An 18838-nucleotide genomic window follows, 5' to 3' on the forward strand; every position below is an offset into this window, starting at 1 on the left:
GTGAAGTATAACCTCTCCCTTGTAGCGATAAATCCTGTATTTTGCTTTGCAATGACAAAGCCAGTTCTAGCCACCTGATCAGACACCTTGAATATGCAAACCAGACTGAAGTTTAACTGAATATGCTACTTGCATTACTAAGCACCTATTCCAAGACCTTTAGGTCAAGCCTCCATATTATAGCTCACTCTGCTTGTGGCAAATGACTGTCAAGGCCCCAGTATGCTTCCTAAGAAAAGCCACAGGTTAGAAATCCACTTCCTGATTAGGCTAAATTTATAGGAATGGCTTCCAAAATTTAACTGATAGCTGGGCGCAGTGGCATACACCTGTAATCCCAGCAGGTTGGGAGGCTGAGGCAGGAGGATCGCAACTTTAAAGCCAGCCTCAGCTAAAAGCAAGGCACTAAGCAACTCAGTGACACCCTGTCTCTAAATAAAATGCAAAATAGGGCTGAGGATGTGGCTTAGGGGTCCAGTGCCCCTGAGTTAAATCCCTGTACTTCCCCCCCAAAAAAGATTTAACTGACATTTAACTTTCATAGTTATTTTTCACATGTAAAATGGGGTGGGGGGAAATGAATTACTTTCGCCTTAGTCATGGTTTTAAAAGGAGATATAATACACAATTATCCTAACTTCTTGAAAGTTGAAGGACTTTCTCTCAGGTTGCTACCTTCAGGAGACTTTTGGATTTTAAAAACAGAGTTGACCTTACTTTGGCATATTTTGATGGTGTTTCTGTGTGGACACTGCAGGCCAAGGAGTGGTAGTGACCCTTAGAGACAGTTGCAATGAAGCTAGCTGATATGGAGTTGAGGCTACTCTACTTAAGTTTGTAGTTAGGAGTTTCTGAAGAGTTCACTGTTCTGAATTTAAATTTGTAATTCTTATTTCATTTTCTCTAAAATTTATAGTTTTGGAACTATCTTGGTGTCTAGAATCAGATTTTTTTACACAAATTTTCTATTTTATGATTTTATAAGTAAATATATTCTAAGTTTATAAAACTGTACTATATATTATTCTGAAAATGAAAAAAAAAGAAGTGGATCATTTTGGTTTAGTTCTCCCAGAAAGATTTAACAAATTGTAGTTCCTCATTTAAACACACTTTAAAAATTACAAATTTAGAATATAGAATATATTTTCAGAATATATCCACATATGGAAAGCCTGGTATAAAATTGTTAGTTTCTGCAAAGTGTTAGAAATAGGACTAATAGCCATAATATATTATAAAATGAGAGTTGAGTTACCCCATTAATTTTAGTAGTTATTTCGTATATACTGTTGATTAATTTAAATTAGTATTAGTTATCTCTTGGCACCACTTATATTCTAAATGGTAATTTCTTTTATTCTGAGTATTTGTTTTAAAATTACTGTCTAAGTGAAGTAGACAGGTTCTGTGGATTGAACTGTATCCCCCCAAATTCATTTTGAAGTCCTAGTTAACCAGCAATGTGGACATATTTGAAGATGGGACCTTTAGGAGATTAGATTTAGATGAGGTTAGGTTTAGATGAGTTTACCAGACTGAGGCCCTTGTGAGAAGAGACACCAAGAATGTGCTCTCTCTCCCTGTATTCATATACTTAGGAAAGCCACGTGGAGCACACAGCAAGACAGAGGCTGGCCATTTTTACAAGTCAGGAAGAGTGTTCTCATCCAAACCTGAGTATGCTGGCACCCTAGTCTCAGACTTCTACCTCACAGAATTGTGAGAAGATATTTTTTTGTTGGTTAAGCCACCTTGTCTGTGGCATTTTGTTATAGCAATTTGACTCTATAAACTTCCAGTAGTAATATTCTATGGACTTTATAATACTAAAAATTAATATTTTGATAGGTAATTGTTTTCTATAAATAATTTTTATTAAAACTATATGAAAAATTTTAAGATGCAGTCATTTGAACATTAATAAATACAGATATATATAAAACATCAATATTTTACTAGACTTTTTATTGGTTATTTAATCAAACTGTCATATTTTTAGTAATATACACTTGGATTCCCTACTATAGTACTCTATGCATAATCAATAGTTCAGAAGGCATTTATGATAGTGGAAGCTGTCTATCTTTATAAAATTGTCATAATAAAATTTGGAAGAATCAGGATGCTAAATTTTGAGAAGATGTTTATGCCTCTTTTCTTCCTTTTGTGGTCGCAATTCAGTTTGCAGAAACAGCACTTTGTGATAAGTTTTATGTCCCCACCAACACCCTACCCTCAAACCCAGGAAATTAATAGTTCTTTTCCACGTTCAAATCATTCTATTTCATATATATTCACCTTTGAAAATATTTTAAATAGCAGTATTTGACCTTTGGACTCAGGATGCTTCTGTACTCTTAAAAATTAATGAGTACATTAAAGAACATTGCTTGTTGGGGCCATGTCTAGTAAACTTTGTCATTTGCAAATTAAAAGGGAAGTTTAAAAAGTATTTATTCATATTTATTATATTAAAAATAGTACACTCATTTCATGTTAACATAAATAACATTTTTAGGAAAAAAATTGAAAATGAAAAGTACTTTGTAAGATACTTTGTAAGATAGAAAATGTTTTTCATCTTTGCAAATCTCACAGGCCTACTTCTGTGTTCAGATTTTTTGCAGTGTGTTGTTTTGGTTGAAGTATATGAAGAAAGCCACAGCTCCACGAAGATGTGTGATTGAAAAGGGAAGCACATTTTAATAACCATATCATATAATTATGGATATTCTTCTTTGATTATATACTAAAACTAGACTGATGGTGGTTCTATGAAAATTAGTCACAGTGTAGAATTGCAAACCATGTTAGCAAACTTTTCATACTGGTTTACATCAAAATCCATTCCACTGCATGGTTGTATAATATCGTACCTTTATTATTTTGAATGTTTGTTGACTGGGTTCTTCATCTTTCAGAGGTTGACCAATTAAGTTATTCAATATGAAAATAAATCCACCTTTGTTGACCCTCTCACTGATTTCACCAAGAAAGCATTTCAGTGCACTGAGTAGGGAGCTGAATTAGCTGCTGTTTTGTAGATGGTTAATCCCAGTTTCAATGACACATGTAATTATACAATTTTAGTAATAGTGTGTAAATAGATGAAGTGTGAGTTCAAGAAGGAAAAAGCTAATGTTTCTAAAACCAATTTAAATCCTTTGGAACAACTTACTGTAGAAAATATTGTTATTTTATTTCGATGATATTTGCAAACAATTTGGGGGAAACTTAAAAATCTGGAAGGATTCTACATTCCTTCACAAATGTCTTTTATTTCTTTCAGTATAATGAAGAAATCAAACTTGGAAATTAAGATGATATGTGTGTGTTCTTTTCAGTAAATAACAGTGAAACTTCATCCATAGACCCATATTATAAAGAACAGGCTTTGATTCACATTTAAAAGATTAGTGAACACATATAAATGTATTTTAAGTTGAAACAAAATTCACAAATTGATGTCTGCTTTATTAATTAATGTATTTTAATGATTCTTCACTTAACTAGCTTTTCCAGTGAATTTATTAATCACTGGTCAGAATCAGACACCCATACAATAAGAGTTTTTCTGCTGCCACCCATAGGCTAGGAGCAAATTTCTATAAAATATGGAGGAGACTATAAAATATGGTCTCTTCCATTACTACACTTTGAATCTGAGGCTTGGTATAACTGTGTAGAATCTAGATAGCCTTCTTGAAATACAGATATTACAGGTCAGCTTTTATAATGTGGGACGGGTCCTTCAGGTTCGAAGGACCATAAACCAATCTTTTACTTGTATGCTAGTGTTTTGTTGAATTGGGAAATCCTTGAAATAAGAAAATTTATATTGGGGCATGGGAATTTTCACAAAAATTTGCTTGATAATATCTCTTGAAGTTTGGGGATTATACTAAGTATTCTATTACCTATAAAAATAAACCCATGGGGCTGGGAATGTGGTTTCTGGTAGAATACTTGCCTATCATGTTGAGGCCCTGGGTTCAATCCCCAGTACTGCAAAAAAAAAAAAAAAAAAAAAAGATTATAAATAAATAGGTAAATACATTGGTTAATGCATGAAGGTTGGTAGGTAGTAGTAGTTCATTGACCTCATTTTTATCATGGTGGGGTATAGCTGTCATTTAGAGATGCATCATGACCTGGTTCAACAACACAGGGCTAGGCACCAGATAACTTAGATAACTTGGCCTCTGTCAGGATCACCCATCCCTGAGAGCCAGGAACATATTTCTAGCTCCCTGACAATAAGCATTCAGTCTGAATTGGTTTTTTCCTAGAAGTAGGGAATTAATTCACATTCTCACTCTCTGTTTACAAGCAGTACATACCCTGGTAAGCTGACCTGCTAGAATAAGGCAGCTTTTTCTGTGACCATTTGGTCTTAACTATTTGGTCAATGTTAGTCCTTTTAGCACCAGGGAATATCACCAAAAGTAGCACCAGGGAATATCACCAAAGCTGAAGTTATTAATAAATGCAAAGGCAACCCTCCAAATTCCTGATTTCACAATGATCACATAATCATTGTCAACAGTGTGGCCTGGTTTTATAGATTGGTGACCTTTGTCTTTTCTTTCCAAAAATGTTTATTGAGAGTCTATTATGTGCTACATACGATTCTATGACTAGAGATCCTATTGTGACTGATACACACATACACCCACACTAACATACACAGACATACACGTACATCTGCTAAGGGGCCAGGAAAGCAAGGAAGGGGAAAGGGGAATGAAATATTGTTTGGGGAGGTTTTGAAATTCTTACAGAATGACCAGGAAAGGACTTACCAAGATGTCTTCTCTAGCATAAACTTATGAAAGAAGAACATAATCTGGAAGAGTTGATCTTTCAGAATATTTAAAAATGTACTTAACCTAAGGTCTTTGGAGTTCATTGGGCAAAATATTGGATCTTAATTTTCACTAACTCCAACTCTAATAGCATTGGGAGAACCTGTAGCTTAATTACAGATACATATCAGAGGTTTTCATATTATATTATTGTTGTTATAAACATCTCAAAATTTATGCTCATCTCCACTTGTAAATTAGGGAGTTATTATCCCCACTATTAAATGTTCATATTTAATTCCTTAATACTTAAGCATCATTATCTTTTAAATACATATATTGATAGTTTTATTTCAAAATGTGACATTTCCTTGTAGCTCTTCAAATTAGTCTTATGAATTTTAAGCCACTTTGAGAAAGCAGAAAGGTTTTACTCAGTTGCCAAAATGGTTCAGGGATCATGGAATAGAATGTGAAGCAGCAGCATAATTCCTGAGGACTTTCTTCGACTTCCCCAAGCACAGTACACTTTAAGTTTGTTTCCCTCTCTACGAGATTACTCAAATACTTCCTGAACAGGTGAGAAGAGTTTAATGGATAATTCATTTTAGTTCTGATTGTGAATGATCTTTTTTTTTTTTTACTTCCTTTAATGCAGGCCACACACTATTAAAATATTTGCAAAATATTTTAGTGAGTCAGACAAAAATTTGGCTGCCTAGTAAATGACACTGTAATACTTCACAGGTCAGCTTTTAGACTTCACTGAAAGGTATTCGAAGGACCTTAACAGCAGTGCAGTTTATGGGAAATAATGGAAATATAGAAATTCTGAGGTAGAATCAGAACCCACTTACATTAGCCTTTTAGCCACTTTTCCCATTGTGGTGTTAACCATGTAAGTCTATCTATAGTGAGAGGTCTTGGGCTGTAGACGATCACACCTTCACATTGACCAGTCATAGGAAATAAGATAGATATTCCTGTTCAACTTTATTAAAAATATAGCCATAAGTTACTTAGAACTGAGAGCCCCTTAGGTAATGGAAAGGAAGGGTTGAGCTCTGGTTGAGCAGATCCTCCAGGGAATTTTGCCTTGCCATTACATGTTCTGTGCTTTAGATCTCTTTGAATATTTTCTACCACCTCTCATCAAGAATGAAAACACAAAAAGTAAAAATTATTAAACTTGATGTTGCCATAAGTCTGGGAGAAAAAAAAAGTGTTAATTCTAACTTTCACGAGTCATACTTTATGCCTCTGTCTTATGTGGAAGAAAGTCAATTCTATGTCATTAAAACCTCTTGGATTATCTCTGCATTTGTGCCCTGTAGTTCTGCAAAATAGACACTTATGAAGAGTGCTGAAAACTGAGCCCTAGTGCACTCATTTATGTATTTCATTTTTCTTTGCAGGTTGGTGAAAGATGCTCCTTGGGATGAAGTCCCACTTGCTCACTCCCTGGTTGGTTTTGCCACTGCTTATGACTTCTTATACAACTACCTGAGCAAGACACAACAGGAGAAGTTTCTTGAAGTTATTGCCAATGCCTCAGGATATATGTATGAAACTTCATACAGGAGAGGATGGGGATTTCAATACCTGCACAATCATCAGCCCACCAACTGCATGGCTTTGCTCACAGGAAGCCTAGTTCTGATGAATCAAGGTGTGTGTGATCACATCATGGCCAAGGTGATGCCTGACCTGACATCAGTCATCGTTGCCATGTAGTGAGCAAAGCATTTTTATAACTCTTCTTAGGTACATGTTCATACTTGTATCCTAACTAAACCTGTGAAATGAAGTAATACTCAGGGCATCTCTTAGTTAATTAAAGGATATACCTTCCTTAATTTCTGCTAGTTATATTAGCCTGTATGGTACTTAATTATGACTTGTAATCATTCCAGGCCATATCCTTACGGTATAGAGTCAGTGACAAATATTCATTTTGACAGTGAAGTTAGCCAGTCTGGAATAAATGAAGGTCTTACTTGAAATAAATATTCCTAGCACACAGATGTGACTCATAACTTCACTATTCTTGTTTTTTTCTCTAAAGACTTAAAGCAACCAGACTAGATTGTTTAAGTCAAAATTAGAAAGAACTTTTGTGGATTGTTTAGCTACTTTGCATTAACATACTACATACATCCCAATGTCACATTTTCTTTGTTCTTGTAGCTAGCATAATTCTAGCTCCTTTGAAAATCTAGAAATGACTGAGATTGTATTTAGGAAAAAGAGTTCTTAAGATCCCTGTGAATTATTAGAATACTAAATATGTAATTGGAGCTTGGAAATCTAAATAATTTGACTCTTATTTATATACCCCATAAGAATTACTCAACATTTTATAGATTCTTCAGCAACAGATTTTACCCAAATCTGGTTTTCTCCCTTATCATATCAACCAACTATTGCTTTTAAATTAAGTCTTAGGGAAAAAAAATCTTCCTTTAACAACAATATCAGTACCTTGTACTAACAGAGATCTGTAGTTTACAAAGTATTTTAGTGGACAATGCCTGAAGGGGATTTTTGAAAAAAACAAACCAGGAAAATCAGGTAATGTGGTATCCAAGGAGCAGTGGCCTGGTTTTAGGCATCAGTCATGTTGGTACCTCCATGGAAACGGAGATGGAGAAGGAAGACACAGAGGAAAAAAAGAAAAGAAAAGATGATGATGACTGGAATTTTAAATTCAAATGACAAAGGATGGAACTAGAAAAGTATTGAGAAGACTGCCATGTCCGGTACGGAGCTGGGTGGCAGAAGGAGTCAAGGGACATTTAGTAGTCACCCCTTTACAGCCAAGCCTGCAAGCATGCTGTCTCTGTGAGTTGGGGGCCAGGTCATAGCCTGGGGCCTGGGGTTAGGCCCAGAACTAATGGCATCTGGAGTTCTGGAAGTCCTCACACCTGACACACCTCATAGACCATGGTAAAGTCCTAGGTTTGGATCAAAGTTCTATTCATTTTGTGTCATGTGCCATAGGTTTGGAACAAGGCACCCTTCTTGTAGTTTTGGGGTAACAAGGCTTAACTGGGTCCTTAAAAGAATTAAGAAGATTTTTTTCAGTGCTCTGTAAATTATAAATGCTGAAGAAATGTAAGTAGTTCTTATTTTTGTCTAAATGTAAGAATTCTTGAAAGCTAGCATTTCTGTATCCAAAAGATTTTATAAGATGTTTTAGATTTTGAATTTTCAGTGGGGAGATTGAGAAATGTAACTGGTTAAAAAAGTAGTTGAACAAATGTAACTGGTTAAAAAAGTAGTTGAACAAAGTCATGCAGCTCACTTTTGGCAGACTCAGGACTCACACTTGAATTTTTTTTTTTTTTCACCATTAGATTTCCATTCCAAAGATTTCTCAACTCTTCAGTGCTACCTTTTCAAATTCTGTGAAATCTAAAAGCACATAAGTAATGAGAGACTGTCTTCTAATGACAGGACAAATTGAAGATGGTCTACCATTTATAATGCTGTATCTTGTTACAAATTCTATAAAATAACACTGTAAGTTTTACAAAGTGGTAAACTTTAAATATATTTTCAGGCATTTTTTTAGGAAAATTGAATAAGAGTCTCAATGTACAAATCTTATCTTACAAAGTTACATGTCATTTGTGATCTTATACATGATGTAGTTTTAGTTTACTGATGATTGGGAAATTACTTGATACTTAAGGGTTTATTTTCATTTAATTGATAAATGACTTGTGTTCAAGAACTTTTTAACTCACATCATGGACTCACTACAAACCTGGATTAACAGGGTGTTGTTTATAATGTGGATGAGAGGTTGATAATGTAATTTGTAATAATATAAACTGGTCAGATAACTCAGGTTAGTATTTGGTCATGTTTTTGTTTATGCTTTGTTACAGTCTTTTGTCATTGTTTGCATGTGTTTTCATCCTTCAGGGTACCTCCAGGAAGCCTACTTATGGACCAAACAAGTTCTGACCATCATGGAGAAATCTCTGGTCTTACTCCGGGAAGTGACAGATGGCTCCCTCTATGAAGGAGTTGCTTATGGCAGCTACACCACTAGATCACTCTTCCAGTATATGTTTCTTGTTCAGAGGCACTTTGACATCAACCACTTTGGCCATCCATGGCTCAGACAACACTTTGCATTTATGTACAGAACCATCTTGCCAGGTATAGTGAGGATTTAGAAGTGGGAAAATGTTGCACAGTTATAATTTTTTTCTGACTATGAAAATGAGCTAGGCAAAGAAAATAAATGAGGTTTCTTATGCTGAGATTAAAGTGATTATTTGTTTAAAAAACAAAGAAAATTTTGAATTTAAAAGCTGCATATGGGTAAAGCACTTTGAGCCAACATGAGGTTTTATGATTTAGGTATTATAAAGGTTGGAGCATAATGGATCAAATATAATATTTAGTCCCCACAGTTCTTACATTTTTACACACACATATGTACACACACACACACACATACACACACACAAACTTGAATATTCATAAACTCATTTTTACGAATCTAATAAAATATTAACATTAAGGATTAAATGTCAGTTTTCCTTTTTCTGTGATCCCTGATCAATCCCATTGTAGGTTTTAATTTCTAATCTTTTCTTCAGAACCACATAGACATGATTCAAAATGTATTATACCTACATATTGTGTTGATGATTTATTATTCTTTTTTAAAAAATAACCAGTATAGTATATAGAAAATGAAACAAAAGCAACAACTTCTATAAAATTTCAATTTAATATTGCTGTGTAGTTTGGCCTTGTAAGACAACTGGCTCTAAAATACGTGCCAGGGTGTGCATGCATGCACATGTGTTTTAATTATTTATTTCTAGGAGAGCTTTGTAACTCACTTTATTTGTAAAACAGAACTAAGGTATTAGAAATAGTTTAGGAGATAAATTTTCATCAAGATGGATCTCCCTGCCCCCAGAAAATACAATTTCTATTTGGTAATTCTAGACCTATAACACAAAATACAGTCTTTAAACCATTTTGCTCTGGTTGAATACAGATGGATTAGAAGCTCCTTACTTGGATTAGTTATCAAAAAATGCTGTGAACAAAATAATCATTTTAAGATTTAGTTTAGACTTACATTCAGAGCCTATTCTTTATTGCTTATTCTTAGACATACAGCAGAGGCTGCCTTGCAGTTCATCTTGGTAAACAAAGTCCTTCTAAAGAAAGGAGTCTCTAAGAGGTCCCAGTGCTTTTTATAATTTGAGCAGAGTTCTAATAGCCAGCCATTTTAGGCTGAGTCGAAGGGCTTGAGTCTATCCTGAGCTGTGCTTGTGGCTACTTTCTAAACTGGAAAAGACAATAGGAACGCCTGTAAAGGGAGCATTCACATGTTTGTGTTTATTAATTCAATAAACTTTTATTGAACATCTATATGCCAGGCATTGGACTAGGCAGGGGATTTAAAGAGAAATAAAATATATTCTCTCCTTCAAGGAGCTCACAGACTTGATGTAATCTTTGTACTATCACATTTTATGCTAAGATTTACTTGGAAAAGCATTTACTAGTTGATTAGAAGGAGAAATTATTAGCTGTGAATTATATGAATACAATCATGGTGGCATTTTTAAAAGAATTCTGTGTTTTAGCAATCTGTTCTCCACTGCAATCTCCTTTTTGCTACAGTTGATAGTCTGGATTCTGGTGATGGTTATTCTTATCTGGCCCAGAGTTTTCTCCCAGTCTTCTTTTTCAAGAGTACCTGGAGCATATCTGTCCTTCTTTTTCTTCCTTCCTTAATCCAATAACAATTCTTTGCTTGATGATCCTTGCATTTTCTACTTCTTTAACTTCCAGCAGTACATAAACAGATTCCAACAGAATCTTTTCTGGGAGTTAAGTTTTTGTCCTGCATTATATTACTTATATACACTAATTTTATTAGAAATCAAATGGGAGTACTTTGTGTTATTGTCCTGGCCTGGAATGCAAGTTGAGCTGAGGGAGAGCTAGTACTCGTTCCAGGTTCAGGAACTTACTGTGTACAAGAGGATATTCATGCAAAGATGCAAATATAGTTGTACATAATATGGATATTGAAAAATGAACAAAGAGGGTAAAATGTTTATATACATTTATAAGTGTGACATATTTGTTATCAATGACAAATTGCCACATAACAAATACAAGCTTGCACACAAGATTTATGGAAGACCTTCAGGGGGATTTTGATTTTGATTGATGTGGGATAGAGCATGGACATCATGGTTTTATTTTATCCAAGATACACCATTGATTCTAATTTGCAGCTAGGTTTGAAAATCATTGTTTAGATCTTTATGTGAATATACAGTTTTAAGCTGATCTCAATTCTTTCAAACTTCCTTCCCCAGGGTTTCAAAGAACTGTAGCCATTGCGGATTCAAATTACAACTGGTTTTATGGTCCAGAAAGCCAATTAGTGTTCCTGGATAAATTTGTCATGCGTAATGGCAGTGGAAACTGGCTGGCTGACCAAATCAGAAGGAATCGTGTGGTGGAAGGTCCAGGGACACCATCCAAAGGGCAGCGCTGGTGCACTTTGCACACAGAATTTCTCTGGTATGACACATTGGGTTGGCTTTAAAGAGAAAAAGTAATGGGGGTGCTATTCATGCTGTGCACTATTTTTTTGCATTTAAAAGGAAATACTAATATAAAATCCATTTTAAAACTTCTTCTCCATGTTACCTAAATATGTGCAGCTTTAGTTTAACTTCTACCACAATATTTGAAACTGCTAGAAACATTTCTTTTCATTCAAGATATAATTACACAGTGTAGTTCTTGATTCTCTTGTATTAGAGATGTCTTAGGCCTTTTCTATTTCACAGAAAAGCTTGATTTGATTCAACACCATTTTTTAAATCATTTAAGAAGAAAGCCACAAAATTATTAAGTCACAGATTATTCTTATGATCACATGAAAATAAGAAGGTAGTAAAATATTTTGTTTTGTTTTGGTAAATGGAGCATTATAATCTTCTAATAGCAAAGCTGTTCCTAAACTTTCAAAAATGTTTAAAAGTGCTTGACAGTATTTGACAGCTTCACTTTGATAATAAAAGGACCGTGTAATTTTTTTTGCCGTAATCTTTTAAGCCCAGAAGGAGAGGCTTGCGTCTCCTTTTTAAAATATTGCCAAATATATTGTTGGCATCCAATAAGTTAAAATCAAAATTACAGGGAACTAGTTAATCATTAATCCCTGATGACTTTCAGGCTATTGAAATTTGCATTCAGCTCCAAAATAAGCTGATTATAGTCTGCTTCTCTTTATTCTTTTTTTCAAAGTTTACACAGTTAAGGAGAAAAAAAACATTAGAAAAGTGGAAACTCTCTAGTTTAACTAGCATTTTATAACTATTTTCATAGATGAGCTAAATATATTAATGTACAACCATTGGGGCTCCTTTGAGGGGTGTGGAGTAACTACTTAATAGTAAAAAGAAAGTAATACTTTCACTTACCATGAATATGTAACCAAGAGAGTTCTAAAGAGCCAACTATTGGATTCAGATTAATGCTAAGTCTAAGCTTAGTTAAAAATATGCCTTTATAGGAATATACAAACCAATCAAAAACTGAGAGAAGGATGGCCAGTTCAGCTTGTATTTGTTAAATCATATGATTTATCAATTAAGCCAATAGTATACTCAACCTCAGTAGAGACGTGATTTCTGATGTCCTGAAACTGAGACTCTAGAACAACAGATGAAAGGGCAAATCAAAGGGCAATGAGATCAACTGTACCATGAGTGACTGTACTAGGCCAAGTATACAAGAGCTAATAATGTGAGTCCACCTCTCTTTCCTTGAGCAGCAAATCACATGGCTTTGTCAAGGCAGTTATCCAAGATCTTCAAAAATAAATATTCCTCTCCATTATTATGTTTGGAGATCTTCCTAATTTAAACAACCTTTGTTCTTAATCACTGTGAAAGTTAATTATTGTATTACTTTAATAATAAACATTTATCATAAATAAAAATTAGAAGTCACTTCTTTTCTAAGAAGCATGGCATTACCTGTAAATTAAAACAAAGTTAAAATAAACCTTTAGAGCTGCTCTAGGCAGTAGTTATCACAATGTTAAACTTGCTAATATTAGATAGTTTCCTGGAATTTCACCCATTTATGTTTTCAAATGTAATACTGGCCATACATTTTTATCTAATGTGTGAAGTTCCTCCCTATTTTAATTATTTTAGAAAAAAAAAAAAACATGGAGGAGGAACTGATTTCAAACCAGTCAATAAAATCAGTTCCTGGCAAACAGTTCCTTTAACAATTCTAGGCTTGTTAAGACCCCAGATCCTAACGCGAGTTTCCTAGAAAAGGTGCCTCTTGGCTAGAAATTTGAGTTTGAAATGCTTATATCTGTGGGGCCCAGTAGTTTGGGTGGCAGCTCCAAAATTGTCAAGTGAAGAATGTCCGTGTAGAAATTAGCAACAGAAGTCAGTTAAGTCTCAAACGCAAGGATCACAAATTGTACTCCTCTTTAGTCACCAGAGGTTTACCCTTGTGCATGCCAATTATCTGTGTTTTCAGAAGTGTCCCTAATATAGTCCACACTGTAGGTGCTCTGGGTGACATTTGTGTGTTGTTTCTTCTAGCCACATTACCATGTGGCACCAGTTCTGGTATTATTTTCACTTCCATTGGAAAACCATTTAATTTTTAAAAATTAATCCCCTCAGGTATGATGCCAGCTTGAAATCGGTTCCTCCTCCAGATTTTGGCACCCCTACCCTGCATTATTTTGAAGACTGGGGTGTTGTGACTTATGGAAGTGCACTGCCTGCAGAAGTCAATAGATCTTTCCTTTCCTTCAAGTCAGGAAAACTTGGGGGACGTGCAATATATGACATTGTCCACAGAAACAAATACAAAGAGTGGATCAAAGGATGGAGAAATTTTAATGCAGGGCACGAACATCCTGATCAAAACTCATTTACTTTTGCTCCCAATGGTGTGCCTTTCATTACTGAGGCTCTCTATGGGCCAAAATATACCTTCTTCAACAATGTTCTAATGTTTTCTCCAGCTGTGTCAAAGAGCTGCTTTTCTCCCTGGGAGGGTCAGGTCACAGAAGACTGCTCATCAAAATGGTCTAAATACAAGCATGACCTGGCTGCTAACTGTCAGGGAAGAGTGGTTGCAGCCATGGAGAAAGATGGAGTGGTTTTCATCCGAGGGGAAGGTGTGGGAGCTTATAATCCCCGGCTCAACCTAAAGAACATTCAGAGGAATCTGATCCTCCTACATCCACAGCTTCTTCTCCTTGTGGACCAAATACACCTGGGAGAGGAGAGTCCCCTGGAAACGGCAGCAAGTTTCTTCCACAATGTAGATTTTCCTTTTGAGGAGACAGTAGTAGATGGTGTCCATGGGGCTTTCATCAGGCAGCGAGATGGACTCTATAAAATGTACTGGATGGATGATACTGGCTATAGTGAGAAAGCAACTCTTGCCTCAGTGACGTACCCTCGGGGCTATCCCTACAATGGAACAAACTATGTGAATGTCACCATGCATCTCCGAAGTCCCATCACTAGGGCAGCTTACCTCTTCATAGGGCCATCTGTAGATGTTCAGAGCTTCAGCATCCACGGAGACTCTCAGCGACTGGATGTATTCATAGCCACAAGTGAACATGCCTATGCAATTTACCTGTGGACCGGTGAGACCACAGGACAGTCTGCTTTTGCACAGGTCATTGCAGATCGCCAGGAAATTCTGTTTGACTGGAATTCAGCCATCAAGAGCACCACTGTCCCTGAGGTGAAGGACTACACTGCTATTGTGGAACATAACCTGCAGCATTTTAAGCCAGTATTCCAGCTGCTGGAGAAGCAGATCCTATCCCGAGTCCGGAACACAGCTAGCTTTAGGAAGACTGCTGAGCGCCTGCTGAGATTTTCAGATAAGAGACAGACTGAGGAGGCCATTGACAGGATTTTTGCCATATCACAGCAACAGCAGCAGCAGCAAGGCAAGTCAAAGAAAAACCGAAGATCAGGCAAACGCTATAAATTTGTGGATGCTGTCCCTGATATTTTTGCACAGATTGAAGTCAATGAGAAAAAAATTCGACAAAAAGCTCAGATTTTGGCACAGAAAGAACTACCCATAGATGAAGATGAAGAAATGAAAGACCTTTTAGATTTTGCAGATGTAACATATGAAAAACATAAAAATGGGGCCTTGATGAAAGGCCGGTTTGGACAGGCGCGGATGGTGACAACTAGTCATAGCAGAGCTCCGTCGCTGTCTGCTTCATACACCAGACTGTTCTTGATTCTGAACATTGCGATTTTCTTTGTCATGTTGGCAATGCAGCTGACTTATTTCCAGAGGTCCCAGAGTCTATATGGCCAAAGATGTCTTTATGCGGTCCTTCTAATAGATAGCTGTATTTTATTATGGTTGTATTCGTCTTGTTCCCAGTCACAGTGTTAGCACTGAAGCCATAAAATTGTTTGATCATTTTATGATCACAAAGAGTCTATGCAAAAAAACAAAACAAAAAAGCCCCAGTTTGTTATTGATTTTTTACCCCTCAGATTCATTTTAGTAAGTTAAGGGAAGACATTTTCATACAAGAAAGCAGAGACATGGAAAAATCAGAATTGGAGCAGGAAAGAATTTATCGAAGGAATAAGAATAGCTTGTTTGTCCCCTAATGTTTTTGAAAGTGTTGGATTTGCTGATTTAGGAGTGATTAAAGTACTACTCTTGAAATACATAAAAGGCTTGATTTTTAAATATTTTTTCTTAAGGTAAATAAAAAAAAGGTTTAGAAAGAATTGGGTTTTATAATTATTAATTTAAATTTAATGCCATTAGCAATTTCCAGATACCGTATTGTGAAAAATACCAAATCATGTAATTCCAAGAATTATAAGAAATGAGTGACAGGATTTGTCATTATTGGAACTGGATATCTATTCATATAATAGAAAAAATGATAGCAGAAGATCATTAGAAACTTAAAACTTGTTTCCAGTAGGAAACCTATACACAAAATCTCCTTGATGATGTTGTCTCTGCAAGCATATATTGGTTGCTTTTATACATTTGTTGATTTTTCAATAAATAAGACAATTACAGACAACTTACTATTGTATTTCCTTCTATGGAAAATTCTTTTAGACCCCATGACTAAACTTTTCAAAATAAAGTATTTTATATCCTGAATTTTAATACCAAAGAATATAGGGAGTCTAATCTGGATATGATTCTTAATGTTTTTAATAGAAAACTTTCTTCAAGTTTATTTTGCTAAATAAACAGATCATAATTGTGATTTTTCTCTAGTGTTTTCTTCTGTGTAACGGGTTACATTCAAAATGAATTCACATTTTCTGAAATCTTTGAGGTGGGATTTTTGTTTGGACATGCATTCATTAAACTTATAAAGTAGTATTTGATTCAAAAGAAGTAATTTCTCTGTTTATTGACTTTTCTGTTGTTTAAACATATTAACATTTAAAACAACAGCCAACATCTGATATTTAAATAACACCAAAATTTGTTTTTAAGCATTAAGTTTTCATAGTGATTTGCAATCATATCCTCAGAAGGTAACAAGAACATAGAATACTGGAAATGTAATCCACAATTGACGTTTGATTATATGAAGATGATATACTTAGGAGGAACTTAAAGAATAAATTACTTATGTTCAGCATATTTGAACCTGATGTATTTCTCCCTTGAAAATAGAAAATTTATTTGGCTTAAATTTTAGAGTAAGAACACATTCACTGATTTATAGATCTAAAGTAATAACAGTACCTTTCCTCTTACTATTCATTTTGGTTCATGGGAATACCCATATGTAATAAAAATGTTTTAAAAAAGAAAGAACTCAGAAAAAAACTCCTGTGAGTACCTTTGCAGTTCTAATTTTGACCTATTTACAAAGAGAAAACATAAGTTTGACTTTTAACTATGCTTCCCTCATTATATGTGGAATCTAGAAGATGACTTCTGCGGAAGCATTTTTTCTTTTTCATGGAAAGTCTCTGGGGAGGATGTCATTACACACTGTTTAAAAGAATAATGTTTCCGTTTGTCCTGCATGGATGCTCTTACTGGGATTTAAACTTGCTTTATGTGACAGATTCTCCGTTTACTTAACCTCATTCAACATTCTTTTCTTCTACTCTTTCCCATTCAGAAAGAGGAACTGTTTGAAATGATCAAAAGGAAATTTTGAAAAAAAAGGTGGGGGCGGGATTACTCTTTGAGGTTACAGGCAAACCTGGTCTCAGATCCAAAACTCAGGCAAACTGTAATGGAGATGAACTGTGCAAGAGAGTGCCAAGTCCAGTTTTCCTTTTGTTTTCTTAGGTAAAGGCTAGACAGGCATGACCCATTCTAACACATTACCTCATTTTAAAAGTGATTTTTTAAAATATGGTAATCATGTATCTTTAAAGCAAAGTGAATTAAAATTACATGGGGTTTTCTTTCCCTCCTTATAATGAATGTAATATTTTTCTCACTTAAAAATTTTTCTTCAGGCAGTAATTTTAAATGGGTAAGTGAAAAATAATGCTAGAACAAATCACAGTTCTTCATAATGAGATGTGTTTCCTATCAGGGATGGTACATGTTTGAGTAAAACTAAGGAACTCTTTGTGTCTTCAAGAAATCCAAGCAATATTAAATCTCCCTTGAAACTGAGTAATCAATTATGAAATCTGTTTCTGTGTTGCTCACTATGAAAGGAGCATTTCAAGTTCATTGGCTAGTATGTGAGCTGTTGTTTAGGGGATTGGCAGGAATTTTGGTCCTTGCCTTAAACAAAATGTGAGCATGATTAGCTACAGAGCTGTTTTATGTAGTGGGAGTAACATATTCCCTTGTTTGTAACCAATTAACTTATAAACAGCCCTGATGATAGATGAGACCTATCATTTACTGAGAGAACATTCATTAAAGAACATTGTTACAATTGTGAATAAAGTCAGACAGAAGACCTTAGACTGTTTCAATAATTAAAAGATATCACCTGGACTATTGAATTAATTCTGGAAAAAAATATTTTTGTCATAGTTTTTACATATCACATAGTCTAAGGTTATTAAAAAGAAAGTTTTTAACAATACTTTGGACACTGAAAAATAAGTGTTTAAAGAGAAGAATTTACCTTATAGTTTATTGGGCTTAAAAAACATTTTTTAAATAGTTCACAAGCTACTCACAAAGTAATCTGAAACTTCTCCAAATTTTAAAAGAAAGTAAGCTATGGAATTTTAAATTTATAAGTTTAAAAATAAATTCATGTGTTTCCTTAGAAATATAAAATAAGGTTAAAGTGGCTATAGTTATGGGTAGAAGGGCCACGTGTTTATCCTCCAAACCGGAACACTTTTTTTTTTAAGGAAAATGTTATTTTTTTTTTATTGGCTTCATTTTTAATTTTAAAATCACGTGACACTTCATTCCATAGAACAGAATCAGTTTTCCTATGAGCCAAGCACTCATCAAAAATAATTTGATGAGTTAACATCAGAGTATTTATTTTGCTTACACAAAATAAGGACAAGGAAACTTCACTATTTCACCAGTTGAGAATGGCTGTTCTCCTTCCAATCCAGATTTCTCTTGGAGGACCAAATATGTCAGCTTGGTTTGATTGACTCCATGTTGTTGTTGTGGTTGTTTTTCCCCTGGAATATTGTCTCTGTTGAAAAACTGGCTTCACAAAGAAGGTGGCAGCAGGAAAATTTCAGAATCCAAAGCTTAAAAATAAGTCTTGGGCAATGTGGGGTTATTTTCTGTCTCTGGGAGGGATAATCCGGTGTCTGAGGTCTGGGGACAGAGGCAAAGTCCCCAGCCGCTCATCCAGGAGATGTCAATCTCAGTAGCGTCTGTTGTCCTGACCTGTGCTCGCCCAGGATGATGGTGGGTAAGGAGCAGCAGGTCACAGGGGCCCCCTGACCCTCTGGGAGACAGCGCTCTCCCTGGGCAGACTCCAGGGCTGAGAGTCAGTGGCCAGGGGA

At 35.2% G+C, this 18838-nt stretch overlaps 1 protein-coding gene across 6 annotated transcripts in view; it reads left to right on the top strand.

Annotated features, from left to right (window-relative positions):
• Positions 1–18332, top strand: part of DSE (dermatan sulfate epimerase) — a 74314-nt gene extending 55982 nt beyond the window's left edge. For 2 of the 6 annotated variants that reach the window (XM_081296343.1, XM_081296344.1), the window contains 4 exons: positions 6224–6477; positions 8739–8978; positions 11177–11384; positions 13523–18332. In XM_081296343.1, the coding sequence (XP_081152469.1) occupies positions 6224–6477; positions 8739–8978; positions 11177–11384; positions 13523–15284 (2464 nt within the window). In that variant the 3' untranslated portion in view covers positions 15285–18332. Of the gene's footprint in view, positions 1–6223; positions 6478–6499; positions 7755–8164; positions 8331–8738; positions 8979–11176; positions 11385–13522 lie in introns of those variants that run through there. The other 4 variants (XM_081296345.1, XM_081296346.1, XM_081296347.1 and 1 more) reach the window with 4 other exon arrangements.
• The last annotated feature ends 506 nt before the right edge of the window (positions 18333–18838 follow it).

This window comes from Spermophilus citellus (genome assembly GCF_964194105.1).
Source record: "Spermophilus citellus genome assembly, chromosome: 5".
NCBI classification, from domain to species: Eukaryota; Metazoa; Chordata; class Mammalia; order Rodentia; family Sciuridae; genus Spermophilus; species Spermophilus citellus.